The 23,794-nt window shown below is 56.6% G+C and overlaps 1 protein-coding gene across 3 annotated transcripts; it reads left to right on the top strand.

Annotated features, from left to right (window-relative positions):
* The first annotated feature begins 1,429 nt into the window (after positions 1 to 1,429).
* On the top strand, positions 1,430 to 23,514 carry PUF60 (poly(U) binding splicing factor 60). Of its 3 annotated transcripts, none has more exons than XM_086875228.1 (11): positions 1,579 to 1,752; positions 8,558 to 8,653; positions 9,947 to 10,036; positions 10,973 to 11,023; positions 14,970 to 15,131; positions 16,206 to 16,298; positions 17,353 to 17,566; positions 17,973 to 18,163; positions 20,316 to 20,451; positions 20,849 to 21,084; positions 22,886 to 23,514. In XM_086875228.1, the coding sequence occupies exons 1-11, from the start codon at positions 1,726 to 1,728 to the stop codon at positions 23,183 to 23,185; spliced, it is 1,596 nt and encodes a 531-aa protein (XP_086731354.1). In that variant the 5' UTR covers positions 1,579 to 1,725; the 3' UTR covers positions 23,186 to 23,514. The 3 variants fall into 3 exon arrangements, with proteins under 3 accessions (XP_086731362.1, XP_086731354.1, XP_086731371.1); XM_086875245.1 differs by having other exon boundaries at positions 1,683 to 1,752; positions 10,973 to 11,345; XM_086875236.1 differs by lacking the exon at positions 10,973 to 11,023 and having other exon boundaries at positions 1,430 to 1,752.
* The last annotated feature ends 280 nt before the right edge of the window (positions 23,515 to 23,794 follow it).

The following is a 23,794-nucleotide window of genomic DNA, read 5'->3' as shown; positions in this document are numbered from 1 at the left end:
TGTAAGGAGGGATTCAGGGGACACCTCAGAGCTGCAGATTCCCAATCCCTCCGGAGCACACCTGCCCCAGACATCCCAGCACATCCCAGCCCCTCCCTGGCACTCCCTCAGTGCAGCCCTCCCACAAATCCATGGATTTTACAGGATCTCACACAGCTGCTCTGACCCTGGAATTCCCTGCCCTTGGTGAACACCAGAGGCCCAAACTCCCAAAATCCTTTATAAAACCTGGGGGCTCTGTGAACTCCTTGGAGCTTTTCCTGACTCCTGTCAATATTCCATGGTGGGAATTGGAGATCCTGGTGTCTGTTCTGCCCCAGCCGTGCTGGCTGTGACAGCAGCCGTGTCCTGTGAGGCTGCTGCTCCCTGGGGCAGAGCTCACACCTGGGGAGGGACAACTGGGGACATCTGGGGCCACCCCAGAGCTGCACTTCCATCCCTGGGCACAGGGATGCAGAACCCCAGCACGGCTGGGTGGGAAGGGACCTTCAACATCTCCCAGTGCCACGGCAGGGACGCCCTTCACGGGACCAGGCTGCTCCAAACCCGGTCTGGATCATTTCCAGGGATCCAGGGGCAGCCCCAGCTGCTCTGGGCAGCTGTGCCAGGGCCTGCCCACCCTGCCAGGGAAGGGTTTCCTCCCAATATCCCAATTATCCCTGGCCTCTGGCAGCCATTCCCCCTTGTTCTGTCCCTCCCAGTTCTCCTGGAGCCCGTTCAGGCCCTGGTGAGGATCTGTGGTGCTCCCGGGATGTTTCCATTTCCAATGAACGTTCCCAGCTCTCCTGGAGCCTGTTTGGGCCCTGGCAGGGGCTCTGAGGCACCCCAGGGATGTTTCCATTTCCAATGAACGTTCCCAGCTCTCCCAGCCCGGCTCCGTTCCCGCTGCCGGGGTGTGGCCTTGGCTCCGCGCTGAAATTTGGACACCAGGGACCGGGGACCCTCGAACGGCAGCGAGAGAAGGGACAGAGGAAAGGGGACAGGGACAGCGGAATGGGGACAGGGACAGGGGAAAGGGAAAGGGGACAGGGGAGTGGGGACAGGGACAGGGGAATGGGGACAGGGACAGCGGAGTGGGGACAGGGACAGCGGAATGGACACAGGGACAGGGGAAAGGGGACAGGGACAGCGGAGTGGGGACAGAGGAATGGACACAAGGACAGCGGAGTGGGGGCAGGGACATTTCCCTGCGGTTCCCAGCAGACAGGCCCGGTCCCTCCCGTGACATTTCCAGCACCTCCCGCTGCCCACGGCCGGTATCGCGGGCTTTCCGCGGCTCTTCCCCCCGCCTGTGGCCAAGGATCACCCGGTACTAATCGTATTTAGCACGTTTTATTCCGTTTTAGCTGGTTTTACCGCGGTTTCATGCACTTCAGCCGGTTTGAGCTCGTTTTCTTAGCTAGAAACGTCCCCGTGGTACCGGAACTTTGGACCTTCCCGAGGCGCCGGGCATTGCCGGCCCAGCACCATCCCCGGGGCGCTGAGGGTCGCAGCAGCCGAGCCGGAGCCCAGCTTCCCCCCGTCCCCGGGCTCACGCCATACCACACCTCACCCCTTCGGCACTGACAGCACCCGGCCGGCGCCATCTTGGCAAGCGCTCTGGTCACATGACACCCCCCGAGTTCTCGCGATACTTTTTCTCGTGAGGGCCTCCCACCCCCTGTTTCCCGCGCGCGCGCCGCGGAGCTCTCGCGAGAGCCGCGTGCTGTAGACGGGAAGGACAAGATGGCGGCGACAACGACGATGGCGCTGGTGAGGGGGCGATGGGCGGCGGGACCGGGCCGGGCCGGCTCCTCGCGGGGCGGGAGACAGCGGTTGCCGCCAAGGGGGTCCGCCCGGGCCCGCGGGGTGGGGTGGCGGCTCTGAGGGGACGGCGCCGCTTCTCGCCGGTTCTCCTCCGTTTCTGGGCTCCCGTCCCGGCCTCCTCCCTCTGGGGAAGGAATCGGTCTCCCCCCGCTCGGTCCTGAGCTCCGAGCCCGCCGGGTCTCAGCTCCCGCCCGTCCCGCTGCCAGGGACCGCACAGCTGGCTGTGCTTGGGCCGGCGCTTCTAAATCCATTGGTTTAAAAGCTCCTTCCTGCGCTCCCGTTCCTAAACGCGCCTGCATTGCGTTTATGGGAGTTCTTTGTGGGCTCTGGGACATTTTTAGAGCTTTCCTGGCTGCGGCTGTGAGCGAACAGGGAATTTCCTGGGGCTGGAGCGTGAGCAGAGCAGGGAATGGGCCGTTCTTGGCTCGCTGGGAATTGTGTGAAATGGAAATCGGGAATAGCCGGGGACTCGTGGGCTCCTCTCGTGGATCCCCACATCTCATGGAATTCTGGGCTGGAGCTGCAGTCACACTGGCGCAGCAGGAATTTATTGTTGCGTTTGCTTCTTGTTTCCCCATCGTCGTTTTCATGGAAAGTGTGGGATTTCTCTGAGGAATAGCTCTGATTCCAGAGTAGCTCGGCTCTAAAGGGCTGCTGCTGATCCCAGAAGGAATCGAGTACCCTGGAATTTCTTTTGTGAATTTGCAGGTGTTGGTCCTCCCATTTGGGAGTAAATAAAAATAACTCTGGCTTTGTTTCCTGCCTCATCTTTCCTTAATCCATCGGAGAGTTTCCCAGGTTAATGCTGGGAAGGGAAGGGGCAGGTCTTGCTTTGTGAGGCTACCTGTGATTCCAGAGGGGATGGGAAGTAAACAGCTGGCCTAAGAATTCCCATTTGTCCTGTGGACACACCTGCACAGGGATCCCCAGGTGTGGGGAATGTCCCTGGACACACCTGCACAGGGGTCCCCAGGTGTGAGGGATCCCCAGGTGTGGGGGATCTCTCTGGACACACCTGCACAGGGGTCCCCAGGTGTGGGGGATCTCTCTGGACACACCTGCACAGGGGTCCCCAGGTGTGGGGAATCTCTCTGGACACACCTGCACAGGGATCCCCAGGTGTGGGGGATCCCTTGGACACACCTGCACAGGGATCCCCAGGTGTGGGGGATCTCTCTGGACACACCTGCACAGGGGTCCCCAGGTGTGGGGGATCTCTCTGGACACACCTGCACAGGGGTCCCCAGGTGTGAGGGATCCCCAGGTGTGGGGAATGTCTGTGGACACACCTGCACAGGGGTCCCCAGGTGTGAGGGGTCCCCAGGTGTGGGGAATCTCTCTGGACACACCTGCACAGGGGTCCCCAGGTGTGAGGGATCCCCAGGTGTGGGGAATCTCTCTGGACACACCTGCACAGGGATCCCCAGGTGTGAGGGATCCCCAGGTGTGGGGAATGTCTCTGGACACACCTGCACAGGGCTCCCCAGGTGTGGGGAATGTCTCTGGACACACCTGCACAGGGGTCCCCAGGTGTGGGGGAGCTCTGTGGACAGGCACACCCTCGCAGGGTGGTAGGACAAGAGGAAACGGCTCAAGCTGTGCAGGAGAGGGTCAGGTTGGACTTCAGGAGGAATTCCTTTGGGCAAAGGGTGCTCAGGGCTTGGCAGGGGCTGCCCAGGGATGTTTGGAGTCGCCATCCCTGGAGGTGTCCGAGGAAGGCCTGGGTGTGACACTCAGGGCTCTGGGCTGGGGACAGGTGGTAGGGTGGAGCTGGTGATATTGAAGGTGATTTCCAAGCTCAGTGATTCCATGATGCCAGGAGCAGTGGGAACCACCCAAAGGCAGGTGTGTGGCTGCCTGTCAGATGTAAAAACCAGCTCTGGTGTTTCTGGGCTCCATTTTCCCAGCCCCGAGCAGCTGATGAATTTCCCCGGGAGGCTGGGGAGGACCTGTGGAAGTCCACTCTGTTCCCTCCTTCCTTCTGACCCAGAGGATTTGGAGAACAGCTGCTGTGATGTTTGCACCAGATCATCCTTCCTGGGCTGCTGTGCTGTGAGACAGAGCAGGGCCCAGGGGATGTGCATGGAATTCTCAGGGATTCTCTGGGTTCCTGGGTGGTACCTTGTTGTTAGTTTTGGCTCTGGGATCACCTGTTGAGGCTGATCCAGGCGTGGGTGCCTTGCTAAAGCAATCTCGGCAGTCTGGGACATTGGGTGGCACTGTGTCAGTGCTTGATTGTGCTCCCAGTTCAGTGTTCCCCTCATTTCTCGGGCTGGGACCTTCCCACATCCCTTGGGTGTTGTTCCTGTGCTTTCTTCCTGACTCCTGGCAGTCTTCAGGCTCCCTGCACCCCTGGGAATGAGCACAATGTTCCAGGCACCTAACCCAGTGTCATTTGGAAGAGTAAAACCTCTGTAGGGGCATTTTGGAGCATTCCCTGTCACTGTCAGCCCTCATGCCCTCACATCAACTCCTCTGCTGGTGCCCGACTTCCTTCTGCATTCCTGAATCCCAGCTGGGTTGGGTGGGTGGTCCTGCCCTGCTGGAAGGTGTGATCTCCACTGGGGACTTCAGTGACAGCAGCTGTATCAGCCACAGTTCCATTCCCTTGGCTGAGCTGTGCAGTTTGGCAAAAGTCATTTGGAGCCTGAAAGGGTCAGTCATGGAATCAAAGCCTGCTTTGGAATGGCAGCAGTCTTAAATCTCATCCAGTTCCACCCTCTGCCCTGTCCTTGGGAGCATTCAAGACCAGGCTGAACGGAGCTTGGAGCAGCCTGGGGTAGGGGAAGGTGTCCTGCTCATGGAGGGGTGGGACTGGATGAACTCTAAAACCCCTTCCCACCCAAACTATTCCATGGTTCTGCATCATTGGCCACATCTGCAGCTGTGGGAGCCATTTGCTCACAAAGTGCTGCAGAAAGAGCCCATTTTGGGAGGTTTTGCTTTCTGCCAGTCTCTGGGAACATGTCTGGGAAGTAGTGGAGAAGCTTTGGATGTGCCCAATGCTCTGGATTCTGCATGTGCCAGCAGTAACAGCCAGCACTGCTGTTCCCAGTTGGGAAGGAGCATTCCATGGGGTGTGGGAAAGGAGTTGCTGAAGCCATTGAGTACTAAAGGTTACCATGCCCCCAGGGGTTTCCAGAGTTCCAGTGGAATCCTCAAGAACTTAAGATGGAAAATAGGGACAAACACTGAAATGTGGTTGTATCCACCAGGAAGGGCCCTCCCTGGACACTCAGCTGTTGTAGAGGAATTTCTTGCTGGAAAGGGTGGTAAGGCCATTGGAAGGGGCTGCTGCTTGAGGTTTGAAGTCCCTGTCCTTGGAGGTGTCCGAGGAACGACTGGACGTGGCACTCAGTGCTTTGATGTGGTGCTGAGGTGGGGATCAGTCACAGCTTGGACTCTGTGACCTTGGCATCTTTTCCATCCTCTGTGATCCTGGGATTCTGTGCTGCTCAGGCTGTTGCCCCTGGTGGGCTCTCAGGGGATGCTCTTCCAGCCTCTCTGCTGAGTTCCTGTTCACCCTGCCAAGGAGGAGGAGCAGGGATGGAGCCAAATGCCCTGGCCATGTGCTTCATCCTTCCTTTTTGCACTTCTGTCTCCTGGGATCTCCGTGTGATTTGCTGCTTGTGGTTCCCAAATAAATGTGATTCTGTCTTTTTCGTGACTTTATACTTCAGAGTTCTCAGCCCTGTAACAAATTTCCAGGAATGTTTCTGAAATCTTGGCATTCAAACCCCCTAAAAGGGTCCAGCCATGCTCAGATGTTGGAATAGCAGCAGGAATCTGGTTCCCATTTATTTTGTTCCAGAGAAGCTCCTGTTCTGCTTCTTCCACCAGCTTTTCTCGAGTTTTTCTCCCACTTTCCTCGCTTCCTTCTGGCTTTTATGGGATGTGGGAATAAGGTTTCAGGCAAGGAACTGGAGCACAAAGCGCTCAGGTGCTGTTGTCTGGTGCCAGGGAACTGAGCTGAGCCTGTTGCTGGGACCAGCGTTATCCTGAGGTGCCTGGAAAGAGGAAAGCAGCAGCCTGGGCTCTCTGAGGGTGGAGGTTGGGCTGGGTTTGCACAGTGTGCTGCTTTCCAGGGATTCCGGAGTGACAGGGTGCTGATGTTCCTTGGGGAATGTTCCATGGTGAGGGAACCTCAGGAATTCCTGTTGGAGTCATTCAGTGGTCAGCAAAGATCACCCCTGGATCTGTAGGTACTTCCCAGAGGGATGTGTGGTGGCAGAGAGCCTGGAGCCAGCAGTGCCTGGGTGCTCCTGGGCACTGCTGGGTCCTTTCAGTCTCAGCTTTGCTCTCTGTGCTGGAGCTGGGATGTTCCAGAGCAGTTTTTAGAAGCTGTGCCTGCTAATTTGCTCATATATGTAAATTATATTAAACTCAGCCATGCAATGGGCTGGGTTTGGAACCATCACAACAGATTGGGCTCCTGACTTTTTTGTTTTGAATAGTTACAATCAGCAGCCCTGCACTTTGTTCTTCTCCTCCCACATCTCAGAGCTCCTAAATTGGAATAATCGAGTTTTTAAAGCTGGAGGAGATGGGAGCAGCACTGGGAAAAGGGTTTGTGGACTTTGAAACTGGCTGGGGAGAGCTCTGGGCCTGAGTGTCCAATGGCAGAGATGTGGGAAGGGACAGCTGGTGACAAACAGGGCTTCAGCCAGGTGGGAAAGGACAAGAAGGACTTTTAAAATTCATTTATTGGATGTTCCACAATCAAAATGAGTCCTGGAGATGAGGGAGCCTTCTTTTATAAACAGATCAGCATTTCTGGATTGTGTGTGTAGCTGGGTGGAGATGACATCTGGGGACATGGTCACTACTGGCCTTGGCAGTGCTGGGGACAGTTGGACTCGGTGGCCTGTGAGGGTTTTTCCAGTCTCAGCAGTTCCCTGATTCCATATGGCTTTGCTGATCTCGTTTTCAGCCTGGCTGTGGCCTGTGCAGTCATGGCTTTGTGCACTGGAGTTTGCCAGTTTGCAGCTCCAGCCACCTCTGCTCCTCTGTCAGCTCCTGTTGGTGCCCTGCTGTTCCCCTCATCCTTCTGTTCCTTGTGTTCCACTCCAGCCGTGGACTGCTGAAGGGACCAGGGAAACAACTGCAGCTCTGGATTCTGTCCAGACACCTGGAGAACGGGCTTTGTTGTTGGGAGGCTTTGTTTTCTGTCTGCTCCATGTTCACTGATCCTGGGAAATGCTCACAGGGAACTGGAGACAGCTCAAAACCAGGAGTCTTATTCTTGCTGTAAAATAAGAGTCAGATTGTTGAGGATCCTAGAATGCTGGAATGGTTGGGGTGGGAAGGGAAGCTGTGGCCCCATCCCTGGAAGTGTCTGTGGCCAGGCTGGATGGATTAGAGCAATCTGGGATAGTGGAAGGTGTCCCTGCCCGTGGCAGGGGGTGGAATGGAATGAGATTTAAAGTCCCTCCAACCCAAACCATTCCCTGATTCTGTGACAATCCAGGAGAAGCTTTGCTTTTGGTAAAGAAAAAGCTTCCAGTCTTGGTCCCTGCTCAGAACAGAGGTTTTTCCATGCTGCTTTTACTCGGAGCAAAGACTTCCCACAGGAGCGTGTCCCGCCGAACGCGTGCCCAGGACCACAGGCTGGGGTTTGTCCCTGCTTTTGGGTGGTTGATGGGAAATGAGGAGTTGAGAGAAGGAACCAGCTGTGTTTTGATGGATGGTGCTACCAGAACCCACATGAACACCAAAGGCAGGGTCACATCCTGCTGCTGGGGGCTGGGCTGGAATCACAGTCCCAGCAGTGCCATCCCTGGGTTGCTGAATTCCTGGGATCAGTCGTGGTCCCAGCAGTGGGATCACTGTGCTGGAGTCAGTCATGTCCCCAGCAGTGGGATCCATGGTTGGAGCAGTGGGATCACTGTGCTGGAGTCCCAATCCCAGCAGTGGGATTACTGTGCTGGAGTCCCAGTCCTAGCAGTGGGATCCATGGTTGGAGCAGTGGGATCACCTTGCTGGAGTCTGTCATGGTCCCAGCAGACAATCCATGGTTCCAGCAGTGGGATTGCTGTGCTGGAATCCTAGTTTCAGAAAGCTGGAGTGGGACTTCAGACAAGGGCTTGGAGTGACAGGACAAGGGGAATGGCTTCCCACTGCCACAGGGCAGGGTTAGATGGGATATTGGCCAGAAATCCTTCCCTAAGAGGCTGGTGAGGCCCTGGCAGAGGTTGCCCAGAGAAGCTGTGGCTGCGTCATCCCTGGAAGTGTTTCAGGCCAGATTGGACAGGGCTTGGAGCAGCCTGGGATTGTGGAAGGTGTCTCTGCCAATAGCAGGGGGTGGGACTGTGTGAGCTTTAAGGTCCCTCCAGGGCATTCTGTGATTTGTGAAAGTTTCAGAGAAGGTTTTAAAATGAGAACTTGAAAAAGCTGAGTCAACAGAGCTGGGAGGGAGAAGTGGGAGGAGAACATTGATGGGGACATTAAACAGTGGCTCTTTTATGGGAATGGAGATGATGTGAGCAAGGATTGGGGATTATCTGATTGTTCACAGAAAATGTGGTTGGAGAACTCTGCCCAACACATCCCTTGGTTTGTACAATTGCTGGGATGGCTCTTGCTGCAGGGAATTGTGGGAATATGGACTGGTTTTTCTGACATACAGCTGGGTTTGGGAAGGGTTTTTAGGCAACTGTCATGTTCTGACATGAAGTGCTTTGGTTTCCTGGGAGAGAAGAAACAGGTCACTCCCATGAGAACAGTTTTCCCTGAGCATTTTCTGTTTCCTTAGGGTACAGAGTCCATTAAGATGGAAAATGGGCAAAGCACGGCAGCAAAGCTGGGGCTGCCCCCTCTCACCCCAGAGCAGCAGGAAGCTCTCCAGAAAGTGAGTAAAACTGCTGGGAATTTGCTATTTTTGGGGGGTGGTATTGTTTGTGTTCTTAGTGGGCCTCTGTCCCTGGTGGGTTCCAAAGGGAACTCCCCACCGGATTTCTGGGATCACAGCCATGCTGGAGGGTCCCACAGTCACATACGGGCCCAGGAATGACTTGGTTTGGTTTAGAGTTCATGAACACTTTTGGGAGCATGATGGGGAATTGCTGTTGGGGTGGGTGAGAGCGGGTTTAATTTAAAAAGTAAATTAGTTCAGAAAAGTGGCATCCTGAGTCAGATGGGAATTCTGAGCTAGGCTGTGGGTGCCAGAAAGTCACTGAGGAACAGCCACTGCTCCACGAGGACTGAACTTGGGGTCTGCTGCAGCTGGCCTGTCACTGTGCACACCAGAACACATCCCAGAATATCGCTGTCCTCGGGATGACAGGGATAGAGAGCTCTGTCCTCGGGAGGCTCCATGTGGATGTGCCTGTGCTGTCACAGCTGTCCCCCTGTGTGTGCTGCTTGGCTCCCAGCCTCGTTCCCTCTGGCTTCTCTGGAGCCGAGGGATGCAAATCCCCTTGTCCATTTCCAGGTTTCTGAAGCACACACCTCAATTCCCTGGGTTAGATCCTCCCATTCCCTGGCAGCTCCCAAGCACAGCCATGGAGACCAGGTGCCCAAGGGGTGGCTGAGTGTGTGTCCCAGGAGCGTGCACAGGCGTGGGGATGAGGTTTGCCTTGGCACACAGCCTCTGTGCCGGCACCGCTGGAATCTCTGGCTTTGCCAGATTTGGAGAGGACAGAGAAACCCCAAAGGAGCCTCGTGTGTGCAGGCAGAGCCTGAGGTGAACTGGGGCATTTAGGGAGCAGAGCTAGGGAAGAGCTGGTGTGTTTTGGGAGCAGATCCAGAGCAGGATCTCTGAGAGGGGAGAGCCCAGCCCAGGGATGGCCATGGGGAGGTGGAGCCCCTTCCCTGCTGTAGCACCTGTCTGTGCAGACGCTCTCTGAGAGGAGAGGACTGAAGGAGGCCGTGCCCCGCCCTGGGCCCTGCAGGTAAGGGGCTGTGGTGGGATGTGAGGGCGGAAGAAGGGGATGCCGAGCTCCCAGTGCATGCTGCTTTCCCGCGCTGCCCCTCATGACATCCTGCTGTGTCCCAGGGCCTCGAGGTGCCGGGGAGCTGTGGGCAGTGCTGTGGTGCTTAAGAGATGGAGACCAGAAGGTTCTGGGAGCTGTGGTGCAGAGCCAGGCATCGTTCCCTGCCCCATCGTATTGTCCTGCCCCTACAGCCCCTGTTTTCCTTCCAGGCCAAGAAGTACGCGATGGAGCAGAGCATCAAGAGCGTGCTGGTGAAACAAACCATCGCCCACCAGCAGCAGCAGCTCACCAACCTCCAGGTGAGACCCCCCTCCGAGCCGCTCCCTCTGCCTCGTGCTCCCCCCGACACGGTGGAGTTCTCAGGGCCCTCGGAACCAGAGCACAGCCCTGAGCCTGCAGCTCACCTAGGCACCCTGACTGACCTCACAAATTGCCTGCAGATCTCTTTTGTTCCAAGAGGAAATGGTTAAAAATTCCCGTCCTGTTGGATGTCCCTTCTTGAGATACAAGAAGCCAGAGACTTTGCCGTGGGTTTTGCTTCTGAGCCATGTTTAAGGTGGTGAAGGCAGAAGGGATCCTGGGAACAGTGTCCTGTCACCATCTCCTCTGCCTGAGGGAGGGTGCCTGTGTCCCCATGTCCTGGTGCTGCCCCATTTCCCTCCCCTGCACCCAGGTGCTCTCAATTTTGGAGAAGTTCTGTTGGCTGTTCCTGCTTGTACTGGAATGCCCATACTGGGAGAACCCTTAACTGGGGTTTCACCTCCTCTCCTTCAGAGGTTTCTGGAACACGTCTCACTGCATTCACTCCAAGTCAGGAAGCCCAAAGCAAGGGCTTTGCCTGAGGAATCCCTGTGGATGTGCTCTCCCTGCCCGGCAGCTGAGGCCGTTTGGGGCTGTGCCTGGTTCTGAGGGTCTGCTCTAGATGAGGGGCTCCTTTTAAATGCTGGGGGTGAATCAACGACAGTGGTTGCAGAGGTTACTATTGCCTTGAGTCCCCCCTGGGATCCCACCCTGCTTCCCAAGGCAGCGGCAGCAGCACAACCCCACCCTGGCCTGGTGGGACCGGACTCGGCAGGGTCCTGGCGCCGGACAGCCCTGGGGACCAGGCAGTGAGGGCCGAGGAAGGAGAGGCCTCTCCGCAGGTGCCCCTGTGCCGCCGCTCTGCTTGAGTTTGTACAAACAGCCGTAGTATGCTCAGCTCCAACAGACTGAACTCTGTCTTTACTGTCTTTCAGATGGCAGCAGTGACAATGGGCTTTGGAGATCCTCTCTCACCTTTACAATCGGTCAATAGACATATTCACTTCTTCTGGGGCACTTGTCTTAGTCAGGGCCTAGCGTGGGGACGTTCGTAGTGGTGCCAATGCTCTTGTCCGCGCCCAGCACAGCCCTCCCACATCCCCACCTGTACTGGACACGCCCAGGAGCAGAGCGAGGTGTCACTGCCCCGAGAAGACCCCAGGCTGTGCAGTCTGCGGGGACACTGCCACTCGGGGGCAAAGACAGCTTTAGATTTCCACCAGTTCTGAACACACCCGTGAAATTGTGGGAGCTGCATTTCTAGGGATGCTACAGTTCTGAGGTCCCGACCTAAAACTAACGGCCAAGGTAACTCACCAAGGGGCGATTTCTTGTGGAACGACCTCCCAGCAGCCAGAGCCGGCCGGTGCTGGGGAGGGCCGGGGTGCCGGAGGTTGGCAGAACATGGTGTAGCCCAGGCTCAGACTCTCTTTACTGTGCATGGTCCAGACCAGGGCAGTATGGCACGTTCCAAGTGCAGCAGGAGCAGGATGGAAGGGACAGAACCGCTGGACTGATCAGAGAACATGTGAGACCCTTTGTGCCTGTTCTAATCAGAGGCCACAAAGGGCTGAATGACCTGGCATGATCCATCCTCTACTTTTCCCTAGACGTATTGGACAAAGTGTCCAATGACTTTTCTCTGCACCCAAAGGTTCATTTGTAAATTTGTTTGCACATTTGCAAATACCTCTCCATCTTGCTGGAGTGTGAGATTTGTGCCTGGTGTAAAACACAGATGGAGGTTTGAACTCCAAGAAGAAGGGCACTGAAGTGAAAGTGAAACCCCCAGTCTCCCTCCTTTGATGATGGATGATGTGTCAGTGGGGAGCCAGAGTGGGTGTTCTGGGGCAGGGGTAAGTGTGGAGTGGAGTGGAGCAGAACAGCCATCCTGGTGTGCATCTGGCAGAGATGGTGTTGGAGCCCTCATGCCCAGGAACTCCCCCATCCCTGGAGCTGCTGCCTGACAGTGCAACTCCAGCAATTTGGCCTAAATTGGTTTTGGCTCATTCTCCCCAGCTGGGCACAGCTGAGTTGGTGGCACAGGAAAGTTTTAATGACTTATGACCCCCAGGGCACTGGGCTGTGACCCCTTTTCCTCAGCCATTCCTCCCTCAGGAGTCACAGGCAGACCCAGCCCAGGAGCAGGAGCCTGGTACAGTTCAGAGCAGTCAGGATATCCAATTCTTGGCACATGCTTCGCCCCAGAGCCCATTCAGAATGCACAAAGTGCAAACAGCCCCCATCCAGCACTTTTCCTGTTGCCAAGGTTCCCTGATTCCTTTGTGGAGGCAGCACAGCCCGAGCTCCCTGAGCTCTCGGGTGTCAGGGCTCGAGTTACAGCTTCCCATGGGCTCAGTCCTCCCTCCAGGTGTCACAGTATAAAATTCCCACATCCCTTCACCATCCCCTGGTTATTACTGATGCTCGTGGTGGGGGTTGTGCATCACCTGCTTTGATTACAAGAGCACCCCAAGGTGGGGTTTTGGCCTGTCCTTAAAATTACCTGCCAAATCCCTTTAGAGCAGCATGGCACAGCTGCAGGTGGGGGCTGCTGCCTGGCTCAGGCTTCAGGTGCTTTTCCATGTGACAGGAGGAGAAAGAGGCACAGGGGACAGCGAAATCAGCCTGGGGGCTGCTGAGAGCAGTGAGATGTCCAGGCAGGAGGCCCTGATGCTGACCTGTGCTGAGCTCAGGTGCCCAGGACACATCCCCCACCTGGATGCTCCTGTTGGTGACCCACAGACACCCGGAGTCAGCACAGCCCCTCTCAGCTCTGCCTTCTGCAGGTCTAAAATCCCAGGGTCATTAAGGCTGCAAAAGACCTCCAAGGTCATCGAGTCCAACCTGTGCCTGGTCCCCACATGATCACCAGTCCAGAGCACTGAGTGCCATGGACACCTCCAGGGATGGGGACTCCACACCTCCCTGGGCAGCCTCTTCCAATGCCTTACCACCCTTTCCAGGAAGGAATTCTGCTGTCTGGAAGTCCTGAGTCCTCCTCACTCCCCCACCTCTCCTTTAGAGTTCTGTGGCAGGGCAAGGTGGGGATTTCCTCCTGCAGAGGCTCCTCGGGAGAGGTGCCTCCCTGGGACACCCAGGGTGACGCTGGTGGTGGTTCTGACCCCAGATATGCTTCAGACTGAGGGGATTTCCTGCACCAAAGCTGGGAATGTGCTGGAGCACCTGGGAGACCACCCAGACACAGTCCTGCATGTGTACGTGCCATAGTCCTGCTGGTCACAGCCTGCAGAGTAAAGAGAGCCATGGCCCAGCCGTGCCGGGAAATCCTTGAGCCAGGCAAGGGGCAAGCTGGATGTCACCACAGGAGCAGCAGTTGGGGCTGGATGTCACCACAGGAGCAGCAGTTGGGGCTGGATGTCACCTCAGGAGCAGCAGTTGGGGCTGGATGTCACCTCAGGAGCTGCAGTTGGGGCTGGATGTCACCACAGGGGCAGCAGATGGGGTTTAATGTCACCACAGGGGCAGCAGATGGGGTTTAATGTCACCACAGGGGCAGCAGATGGGATTTAATGTCACCACAGGGGCAGCAGATGGGGTTTAATGTCACCTCAGGGGCAGAGTCTGGGGTGAGAGCTGTCCCTGTCCGCAGTGTCCTGTATGGAATGGCAGGATTTAAACCCTCCCAGGTTGTCTCCTCCTGTGGCCAGTGGCAGTCCTGGACAGGTGCAGGAGGGAGCAGGAGTCCCTCGGGTACAGGCTGCGCCCATGCTGCTGTGCCTGTCACAGATGAGCTCTCCCTCCTTTTGGGCTGCAGCACCCCCAGGAAGAGTTCCTGTGCTCATTAGGGCAAAAATCAGCCTTGAGAAGGCCCTGAGTGCTTTCCCTCTGCCCCAGGGGTCCCCAGGCATGGCAGAACTCCTCATTATAGCACCCCAAAAATCATCTCCTGAAGGTCCTGGTTGCAGCCCCTCTGTCCTGGGGGTGCTGGGGAGGGAAGGGGGTATTCAGAGCTCCCTGCTGTGGTGCTGGGCAGGGCCAGAGGCATCACCTGCTGCTGCTGCTGCTGCTGCATGTGCTCCGCACCAGCCTCTTCCTGCCCCAGGTGTGTCCCACCTGCCCCAAAGCCATCCCCTCACATGCAGGCAGTGACTCCTCCAGAGCCCCGTGGGGTGGCCACGTCCCTCAGCAGCTCTAGAGCTGCTCTGGGCTGACAGACACGAAGGACACACTGTGCTCTGCTTTTGGGATCCCTCCTGTAAGGAATGGTTGGATTTGTCTTGAAAACAGGTTTCCAGGCAGACTTAGGATGCAGTAGCAGAAACCCTCAGTGCAGCAGCCGTGTGTTGGGGCTGCACCAGTACAGCCAGTGCCGCCAGGCAGGGATGAGTACTGGCACCACACGCTTCTCAGGAGTCCCACTGGGCCATGGAAGTGTTTGGCTTTGCTGTTGAGCTGTGGAAGTGGTGCCCAGTACTGGATCTCGGACTGCCGGGGAGGGGGGAGGCTCTGGTGCCAGAGGGAGCGGGGGGAGGTTCCCAGTTCCAGACCCTTTGCTGCCGGGAGGACGGGGCGGGGGCGGGAGTGCCGATGGATCTCTGCTGTTGGGGGGAGCGGGAGGGATTCTCCCAGTGCCCAGAGCTGAGCCCTTTGCTGCCTGGAGGGGGAAGCTGCCCTAGAGCGAAGGGATTCCCTCCTCCTGCAGGTGTGGCTGGAGATGAGATCAGGCTGGGGGAGACCCGGCCGGAGGGGCCGAGAGGCGTCTGCCCCAGGACGAGCCGGACTTTATCCGGGAGTGAACCGGATGGATCCGCTCCAGCGCCCTGTGCAGCGAGCAGGGAAATCCTTCTGATCCAGGCTGTGCCAGAGCTGCCGCCGGGGGTGGCTCCCGGGAGGGAAGCAGGAGGGGGAGGAGGCCCCAGTGGCCACGGCCAGCCCGGCACTGACCAGCCAGTCCTTGTCTCGCTACAGATGGCGGCTCAGAGGCAGCGGGCACTCGCCATCATGTGCCGGGTCTACGTGGGCTCCATCTACTACGAGCTGGGGGAGGACACCATCCGCCAGGCCTTCGCCCCCTTCGGGCCCATCAAGAGCATCGACATGTCCTGGGACTCGGTCACCATGAAGCACAAGGTGGGATGGGACTGCCAGCCCGCTGGGGGTTCCCTGCCTGTGGCACGGGGTGGAACTGGATGAGCTTTCAGGTCCTCTCCCACCCAAACCGTTGTGGGATTGGCTGTATCTGGCAAAGAGCTGTCTTGGGAAGGGATGGAATTCTTTGGGGGCACTGCTGATTCCCCAGTGATGAAGCATTTTGGGGTCTTCTGCAAGGACATTTCTTTCAGCCGTGTGTCCTGAACACTAAATAACCAGCTTTGCAGGATTCTGGATGAGATATTGGGAAGGAATCCTTCCCTGAGAGGGTGAGGAGCCCCTGGCACAGGTTGCACAGAGAATCTGTGGCTGCCCCATCCCTGTAAGTGTCCAAGCTCAGGCTGGATGGGGCTTGGAGCCTGATCTAGTGGAAGGTGTGAAACTGGACGGGCTCTGAGGTCCCTACAACCCAAACTTTTCCGTGATTCTGTAATTCCCAACCCTCAAGGAACATCCTTCTCTCTTCAAGGCTTTCCAGATGCAGTCATGAGAGGAAAGGACCTCTATCCCTATGAAGAACAGGCTCCTTTTAGCACTGGGGGTGAAGGTTTGCAGCTCCCTGATCTCCTTAGGGCAGGATTCTGGTGATGGGAGCCAGGGTGTCTGGGGTGAAGTGCATGGAATCAGAATCCTTGAGGTTGGAAAAGAGTGCCCAGAGCACTGAGTGCCACATTCAGTCATTCCTTGGACATCTCCAGGGATGGGGACTCTGCACCTCCCTGGGCAGCCCCTTCCAATGCCTGACCACCCTTTCCATTAAGAAATTCCCGCTGATGTCCAACCTGAAGCTCTGCTGGAAGTGCTGACAAGGTAGCACCTCTTAGTTAGGTGGGGTTTTGCTGCAGTCCCAGAGGCTCCAGAATGAGATGCCCTTGGGGGGAACCTCTGCAAGCCATTCTCTGCCAATAAAATGCTTCTCGAAGGAATCTTCTTGGGCCACGAGCAGGAATCAGTGTGTTGGGAATCAATTCCACCTGTAGGCATTTGAGGATCCATGGGAAACCTTGGCTGCATTAGATTGGAGTGATTGACAGGTGTCTCCTGCCATCCCAGGGCTTTGCCTTTGTGGAATACGAGGTTCCTGAAGCTGCCCAGCTGGCCCTGGAGCAGATGAATTCTGTCATGCTGGGGGGAAGGAACATTAAGGTGAGTAAGTAACGTGCCTGCTCTGGTAATTCCTGCTTCTCTTTTCCTGTCAATAACGGTTTCATGCCTGGAAATGCTCCCCACAGCACTGTGATGGGGGAGGAACCTAAAGACTGTTCCCTGATGGACCTTGATGTCCAGCATGGAGCACACGGTGGCTCTGGGCCCCTCCTCTCCGAGGAGAAACCCTCAGCCTGCGAGTCCCACCTGAAATTGGCTCCAGGGACTCAGCTCAGGTTTCCCCACCCACACATGGAATTCTCTTGAGGAAAAAGCAAAGGTGATTCTTTATATCTTCTGTGGTGCCTCTGACACGCTTTGAGTGTGTGCAGAGTCCCATGGCCCAGGGGGTTTAGGAGCCCCTGAAGGAAAGGGGTCAGCTGTGATTTGCTTACAGAATCCTCAGTCCCTGGAAGTTGGTGTTTGGCAGGTCAGGGGAGGTAAATGGGAGGGGTACAGGGAGGAGGGAGCAGAGCCCAGCAGCCCAGTAGTGCAGGCTGTTCCTGTTCCCTCTGCTGATGAGGGATGGTTCTCTGGGGTGTGCTGTGGTTTGCACAGGCAGGGAGGGACCAGGTGCTGCCCTGCTCCATGGACCATCCATATCACAGAATGGAACTGTTCACATGGGAAACTCCTCCCAGCTCATCCGAGTCCAGTCTGTGACCCATCCCCACCCTGTCACCCAGCCCTGAGCTGGCACTCAGAGCACTGAGTGCCACATCCAGACATTCCTTTGACATCTCCAGAGATGGGAACTCCAGCACCCCCTTGGGCAGCCCCTTCCAAGGCCTGACCACCCTTTCTTTGATGAAATTCCTCCTGATGTCCAGCCTGAACCTCCCCTGGCACGGCTCAAGGCCGTTTCCTCTTGTCTCTTGGTCTTTGGGAGCAGAGCCCGGCCTCCCCGGCTATCCCCTCCTGTCAGGGAGCTGTGCAGAGCCAGAAGGGTTCCCCAGAGCCTCCTCCAGGCTGAGCCCCTTTCCCAGCTCCCTCAGCCCTCAACTCCCGGTACTCCAGGCCCTTCCCAACTCCATTCCCATCCCTGTCCCTGCAGGTGGGGAGGCCCAGTAACATTGGGCAGGCTCAGCCCATCATTGACCAGCTGGCAGAGGAGGCTCGGGCCTTCAACCGCATCTACGTGGCCTCTGTGCACCAGGACCTGTCGGACGATGACATCAAGAGCGTCTTCGAAGCCTTTGGGAAGATCAAATCCTGCACCTTGGCCAGGGACCCCACGACAGGGAAGCACAAAGGCTACGGCTTCATTGGTACAGCCGGCTGGAACCGGGGCAGGGCAGGGGGGGAGTGTCCTCTGCTCTTGGGGGTGGCTTTGGGGCTGGGTTTTCCACCCTGGCGAAGGAATTTCCTTAAGTGGTAGGAATACCTTTGGAGCAGGTCAGGGCTGGATTTAGAAATAAAATTGATAGTGGCTGTGAGGGGGGTGAGCCCTGGCACCGAGTGCCCAGAGCAGCTCTGGCTGCCCCATCCTTGGCAGTGTCCAAAGCCAGGTGGAACAGGCTTGGAGAAACCTGGGCTACTGGAAGGTGGCCCTGCCCAGGGAAGGGGGCAGGGGGTGGAACTGGATGGTCTTTAAGGTGCTTTCCCACCCAAACCATTCCATAATTCCATGACTGAACTACAAAAAGCTCATTTGTGAATGATCTCTTCCTGCAGAGTACGAGAAGGCGCAGTCCTCCCAGGACGCTGTCTCCTCCATGAACCTCTTTGACCTGGGGGGTCAGTACCTGCGGGTGGGCAAGGCTGTGACACCCCCAATGCCACTCCTGACCCCAGCCACACCTGGGGGGCTCCCACCTGCAGCTGCTGTCGCTGCTGCTGCTGCCACCGCCAAGATCACGGCTCAGGTGAGACAGGGACGGCTCAGGTGAGACACAGGAATGGCTCAGGGGGGCACAGGGGCAGCTCAGAGCACAGCTCAGGTGAGACACAGGGATGGAACAGGGACAGCTCTGGGCACAACAGCTCAGGTGAGACACAGGAATGGCTCAGGGGGGCACAGGGACAGCTCAGAGCACAGCACAGGTGAGACACAGGGACAGCTCAGAGCACAGCACAGGTGAGACACAGGGACAGCTCTGGGTACAGCACAGGTGAGACACAGGGACAGCACGGAGCACTGCACAGGTTGCCCAGAGCAGCTGTGGCTGCCCCATCCCTGGAAGTTTCCAAGGCCAGGTTGGATGGGGCTTGGAGCAGCCTGGGATAGTGGAAGGTGTCCCTGCCCATGGCAGGGGTGGGATTGGGTGAGCTTTAAGGTCCCTTCCAACCCAAACCATTGCAGGATGCCATGATTCCAGTTCATACTCTGTCCCAGGATTTCACACATGGAAGCTTGTCCCTGGCATCTGGGGAATCTGAGACACCAGATTTTGGAATGATCTGGCACAGCTGATGAGAGTTTTATTTCAAGAACTGGTGGGGAAGGGTGGAGAGAATTCCTAGTGAGGAAATCAAACCAGCAATGAGGGAAAAATGGTTGCAGGAGAGGCTGAAAGGAAGCAGGGAAGGACGTGGAAATGGAGAGAGGGATGAGGGCAGGAGCAATTGTGTGAGCAGCACTGTGGCTGAAGCTCCCACCTGTAGCAGGGTGGAACAGGCCTGGAATGACTTTAGGCTGTGGGAAACAGGGAAGGGCAGTGATGGGTTGCATATTGATACAGACCTTGAGTTCTCTGGTTTAGTTTTCCTGAAGTACCAGGATCTCCTGGGTGGGAGATTCCCATGGCTGTGCCCCCATCCCTGCCTTGGGCAGCAGGATCCCCCCATGGCACTGTAGCACACGGAGAAAGAAAATTCCAGCACTGTTGTGGTTTGGGGTTTTCTTGGGCAGGAGTTGCTGGCCAGCGCAGCCCCTGGTGCTGCTGCAGCAGAGCTGAGGCTCTGGAAGGCTTTTTGGGGAATGTTTCCCTGAATCAAAGGTGGAGGCAGCAGTGGGAGGAGCTGCCCCTCATGTGGAACTCACAGGTCCCCAGGAAAGATTCCACAGGTCTGGAAACCTCTGCAGTCAAGGGAGGGAGGAAGTTGAGCCGTGGCTGGAATTACTTGGATCAAAATCACTTTGGGAAAGAATATGGACTGTGCTGAAGTGAATGGTAGAGATGTGATACAGACATGGATAAATCCTGCTGTTATGTCAAGAAACTGCAGCATCTGTTCCTGTGAGGAGAGTGGCTCTAAAGACAGAGGAGTAAGGGTCACCCCTGTCTACCAGAGGTAGGAAAAGTCAGACTTGAAAGGAAGTGAGAGAATCAAAAGTATTGGGAGAAGTTTTTTAGCCATCTCAGTGAGAAGTGGGAGCAGCTGGTGACCACTGTTGCCAGAAATTCCAGTGGTTTTGTTCCAGCACTTTCCCATTGCCCTTCATTAGGAGCTTCATCTCCAGTGGTAACAGGAGAGGCCTTGTGGGCTCTGGGAGCAGATGATGGGATGGGCTGGATTCCAGAGTTTGGGCATTTGTGTAGAGGAGAGTTGGGATATGGCAGCAGCTTTGTCACAGCTCCTGGAACATGTGGGAGGGACAAAACCTGAGGATCTTCTGCTCTGCTACATCAAGGATTACAGGAGCCCTGAGAATACAGGGAGGAGAAGGATGTGAGCAGTTGAATCAGGACTACAATGTTGCCTGGAGAGCAACAACAACCAAAAACATTGGGATTGCAGGGTGTGTTTTAGGCACATAGTTTTCAGTGTTTCCATGGCATGGGAGTGCTCATTGTTCAGCTGGATGTTCCTCCTGAATGTTATTGGAATTCTGGGATCTGGAGTCAGGGTGTTTATTGGGGTTTGAGTTCCAGGAGGTTTGTCTTCCAGGGTGCTTCAGTTGTTGTTTCCCTGCTGGGCTGGGTGACGCCTTGACTTTCCCCAGCAGCACTGGGAGCTGCTGGGAATGGGAATATCTGGGATTTCCCAGGTGTAGGACAGCTGGGCCTGGCTGGATGCTCTGCAGGAAGAGTCCCTGGAGCAGGGGTGACCCAGGGTTTTCCGTGTGTCCCGCAGGAAGCCGTGGCAGGAGCCGCAGTGCTGGGCACGCTGGCGACACCAGGGCTTGTGTCCCCTGCCCTGACCTTGGCCCAGCCCCTGGGGGCTCTGCCCCAGGCCGTGATGGCTGCACAGGCCCCCGGTGTCATCACAGGTGGGTCCCCTCCTGCTGGCACCTGTGTGTCCTCTTCCTTCTGTCACGTGCTCTTGTTACCTGTGTGCTTCTCTTCCTGTCACCTGCATGTCTGTGCCCTCCTCCTGTCACCCATGTGTGCTCTTCCCTTGTCAGTTCTGTGGGTCCCCTTGCTCCTGTCACCTGCTCTGCCTCGTTATCCTCGTCCCTTTTCCACAGGGCTCAGTGCCTGGGTCCACTCGGAACAGGAATCCTGCTGCTGGCCCTGCCTGGCCAAGAACTTGAGTGTTCATGGATTAATTTTGCTGTCCAATAGATGGGACAGGCCATGGGTTCCCAGCAGGAACTCCTGGCATGGGGGAAAGCTGGGTAATCACACTGGGTGTCGCTGACCATCCTCTGTCCCTGTGCTCTCCAGGTGTGACCCCTGCCCGGCCGCCCATCCCAGTGACCATCCCGCAGGTGGGGGTCGTGAACCCCATCCTGGCCAGCCCCCCGGCCCTGGGGCTGGTGGAGGTCAAGAAGGAGAAGGAGGAGGAGGAGGTGTTCCAGGAGTCGGAGCGGCCGGAGATGCTGAGCGAGCAGGAGCACATGAGCATTTCCGGCAGCAGCGCCCGACACATGGTCATGCAGAAGCTGCTCCGCAAGCAGGAGGTGAGGCCGGGCGGGCGACACACGTGGCCCAAGTGGCTCTGCAGGAGCACCCACAGTACCTCTGAGCTCTGCTCTTCAGGACTGGGCCTGCAATGCCAGTGGCCTCCTGCTGCCACAGGGCAGGGCTAGTTCCCTGTCAGGGTGGGCAGGCCCTGGCACAGGTGCCCAGAGGAGCTGTTGCTGCTCCATCCCTGGAAGTGGCCAAGGCTGGACAGGGTTTGGAGCAACCTGGGATAGTGGAAGGTGTCCCTGCCATGGCAGGGGATGGAACTGGATGGGCTTTTAGTCCCTCCATCCCAAACCATCCTGGCATTCCGTGATCTTGCCTGGGTCCCTTGGAGGACTTGGAGCAGGCCCTGGTGAGGTGTCTCTGACTGAACCCTGTCCCTGGTGTCACTAAATCAAACCCTGGTGGCCTTTGGGCTGGAAAGGTGGGACTGGCACAGTCCAGGCCAATCTGTCCCAAGTACCAAGTTTACCTTTTCTCCACAACATTCCACAGTGGGGTGAGTCCTGTCCAGAACCCCAGAGGAGCCCCAGTCTGGGTGATAAGGTGGGCACTGGTCACAGGTTGGACTCAATGGTCTTAGAGGTCTTTTCCCACCTGAATTAATTCTGTGAAACCCTGAGGTGTTTCTCTACATAATCCAAATCGTGGGATTGCAATGAGGAGGACAAGAATGAGGGACAGAAAAAGAACATTAAACAGAGCAATGGATTTTTGTGGGGCCTGTTGGAGGAGACTTCATAATCTTGCCTGGGCATGTCCAGTTTGTTCCTTTGATGGAGTTTCCTGACAGATTTCCTGAGCTTTGACAGGGAATCTGCAATATTTCTTCCCCATTTGCTAACAGGGACCATGCTGGCAGCATTTCCTAAGGAATGAGGGGTTCCCTCCACTTTCCAAGGGTGCCTGAAGTTAAACACACCTTTGAGCTTCTGTCCCAGCAGCCACAACCTCTGTCCCAAAGATTCAGTCTGTGGGACAGCCTGGCTCAGGAGAAGCTTAGCAGAGCTAAATAGTTTATTTGAGGTTCAAAAATATTTAAAACGCAAAAAAACCAAAACTTGTCTTTTTTAATAAAATGCTCCATCCCAGTCAGTTTGGAATTCTGAGCTTCCAAGTGCCCTTGATTTGGGCTGTGAGGAACAGCCACAGGACACGTGTTCACATGGAGCCTGGAATGGGATGGGGCAGAGTCTGGAATGCCCCAGGTGTGCCAGGGCCAGGTGCACGGAACAGCCTGCCCAGAGGGGCAGTGGAGTTTCCATCCTTGAAAGTAGCCAAGGCCACCTGGACGTGGCCCTGGAGCTCAGGCCAGGTGACTTCCAGCTGTCCCTTCCGATCTGAGATCCCAAGGGGCTGTCACAGAGGGCCTGGGGGCAGGTGTGTGACCTACCTGTGTGTCCTGCTGGGAGCACCCAGAACACCTGGGGAAGCCTTCAGCTTTACTGGGAGGGGGAGGAAAGGAAAATAAAGATAATTGTGATGGAATTGAGGGACTGCTGAGGAAAAGCCAAACATTACCTGGATGGCAGCAGCACAAGGAAAATAAGAGCGGTGCCCAAGGCTCATTGTGCTTCCAAGGTGTATCCCAGGAAAGCCCAGGGGATGGCAGACAGCATTCCCAACCCAGGGGAGTTCTGATCCAGGGAATCCCTCACAGCCAGCAGCAAACAGACCTGGAAACTCAGTAATTACCCTGAGAACCTGAGCCCTCAGCCCCAGGGAGCGGTTGGGGTGCTCGGGTGTGTCCTGTGCGTGTCTCCAGGCGTTAATTCCCCCATCCCTTCCCTGCAGTCCACGGTGATGGTGCTGCGGAACATGGTGGATCCCAAGGACATCGACGACGACCTGGAGGGAGAAGTGACGGAAGAGTGCGGGAAGTTCGGGGCTGTCAACAGGGTCATCATCTACCAGGAGAAGCAGGGGGAGGAGGAGGATGCCGAGATCATCGTCAAGATCTTTGTGGAATTCTCCATGGCCTCAGAGACTCACAAGGCCATCCAGGCGCTCAACGGGCGCTGGTTCGCGGGCAGGAAGGTGGTGGCCGAGGTCTACGACCAGGAGAGGTTTGACAACAGTGACCTCTCAGCATGAACTGCATCCCATGGCTGGGCTTGGATCTGGGGAATGGGCCCAGCTCTGATCCCAGAGCCTGGATCTGGGGCATGGGCCCAACTCTGATCCCAGGACTTGGCCAAGCTTGGATCCTGGGAATCAGCCCAGCTGTGATCCCAGTGCTCATCCACACTCCAAGGAATCAGCCCAACTTTGTTCCAAGGAATTGGCCAAGTTCTACTCCAGGGACCAGCCCTGCCCCCTCTCTCCCAGGATTTTTGTAGCTGTGTGTAAAGGACATTCCAGGACATTCCAGGGTGGGGACAGGGATCTGGTGTCTGGGGAGTTGAGATAAAAACACAAAGAAAGCTGGTGTCACTTGTGTGTGTGTGTGACAGGGCTGCCACCTGAAGAGGTGCTGTGGGTGCCCTGCCCAGCCCCGAGCTCCCTGCAGCCACACTCGGCTCAGGACCCTGTCCCATCTCTGGGGCAGGAGCAGCAGTTTCCCTCCAGGATGGGACCCAGGGGGTTGGGATGATCCCAAAGTATCCAAGGGGATACTTTGGGATCAGGGGGGTCACCCTTGGGGGCTCCTCTCCTGGCAGAGGGAGGAACTGGTGGTGCTGGGAGGGAGCACTGGTCAGAGCA

The sequence above is a fragment of the Cyanistes caeruleus genome, chromosome 1 (genome assembly GCF_971803275.1).
Source record: "Cyanistes caeruleus chromosome 1, bCyaCae1.hap1.1, whole genome shotgun sequence".
NCBI classification, from domain to species: domain Eukaryota; kingdom Metazoa; phylum Chordata; class Aves; order Passeriformes; family Paridae; genus Cyanistes; species Cyanistes caeruleus.
Note: the sequence above shows the minus strand (reverse complement) of the source record. Positions and strands in the feature narration are given on the sequence as shown.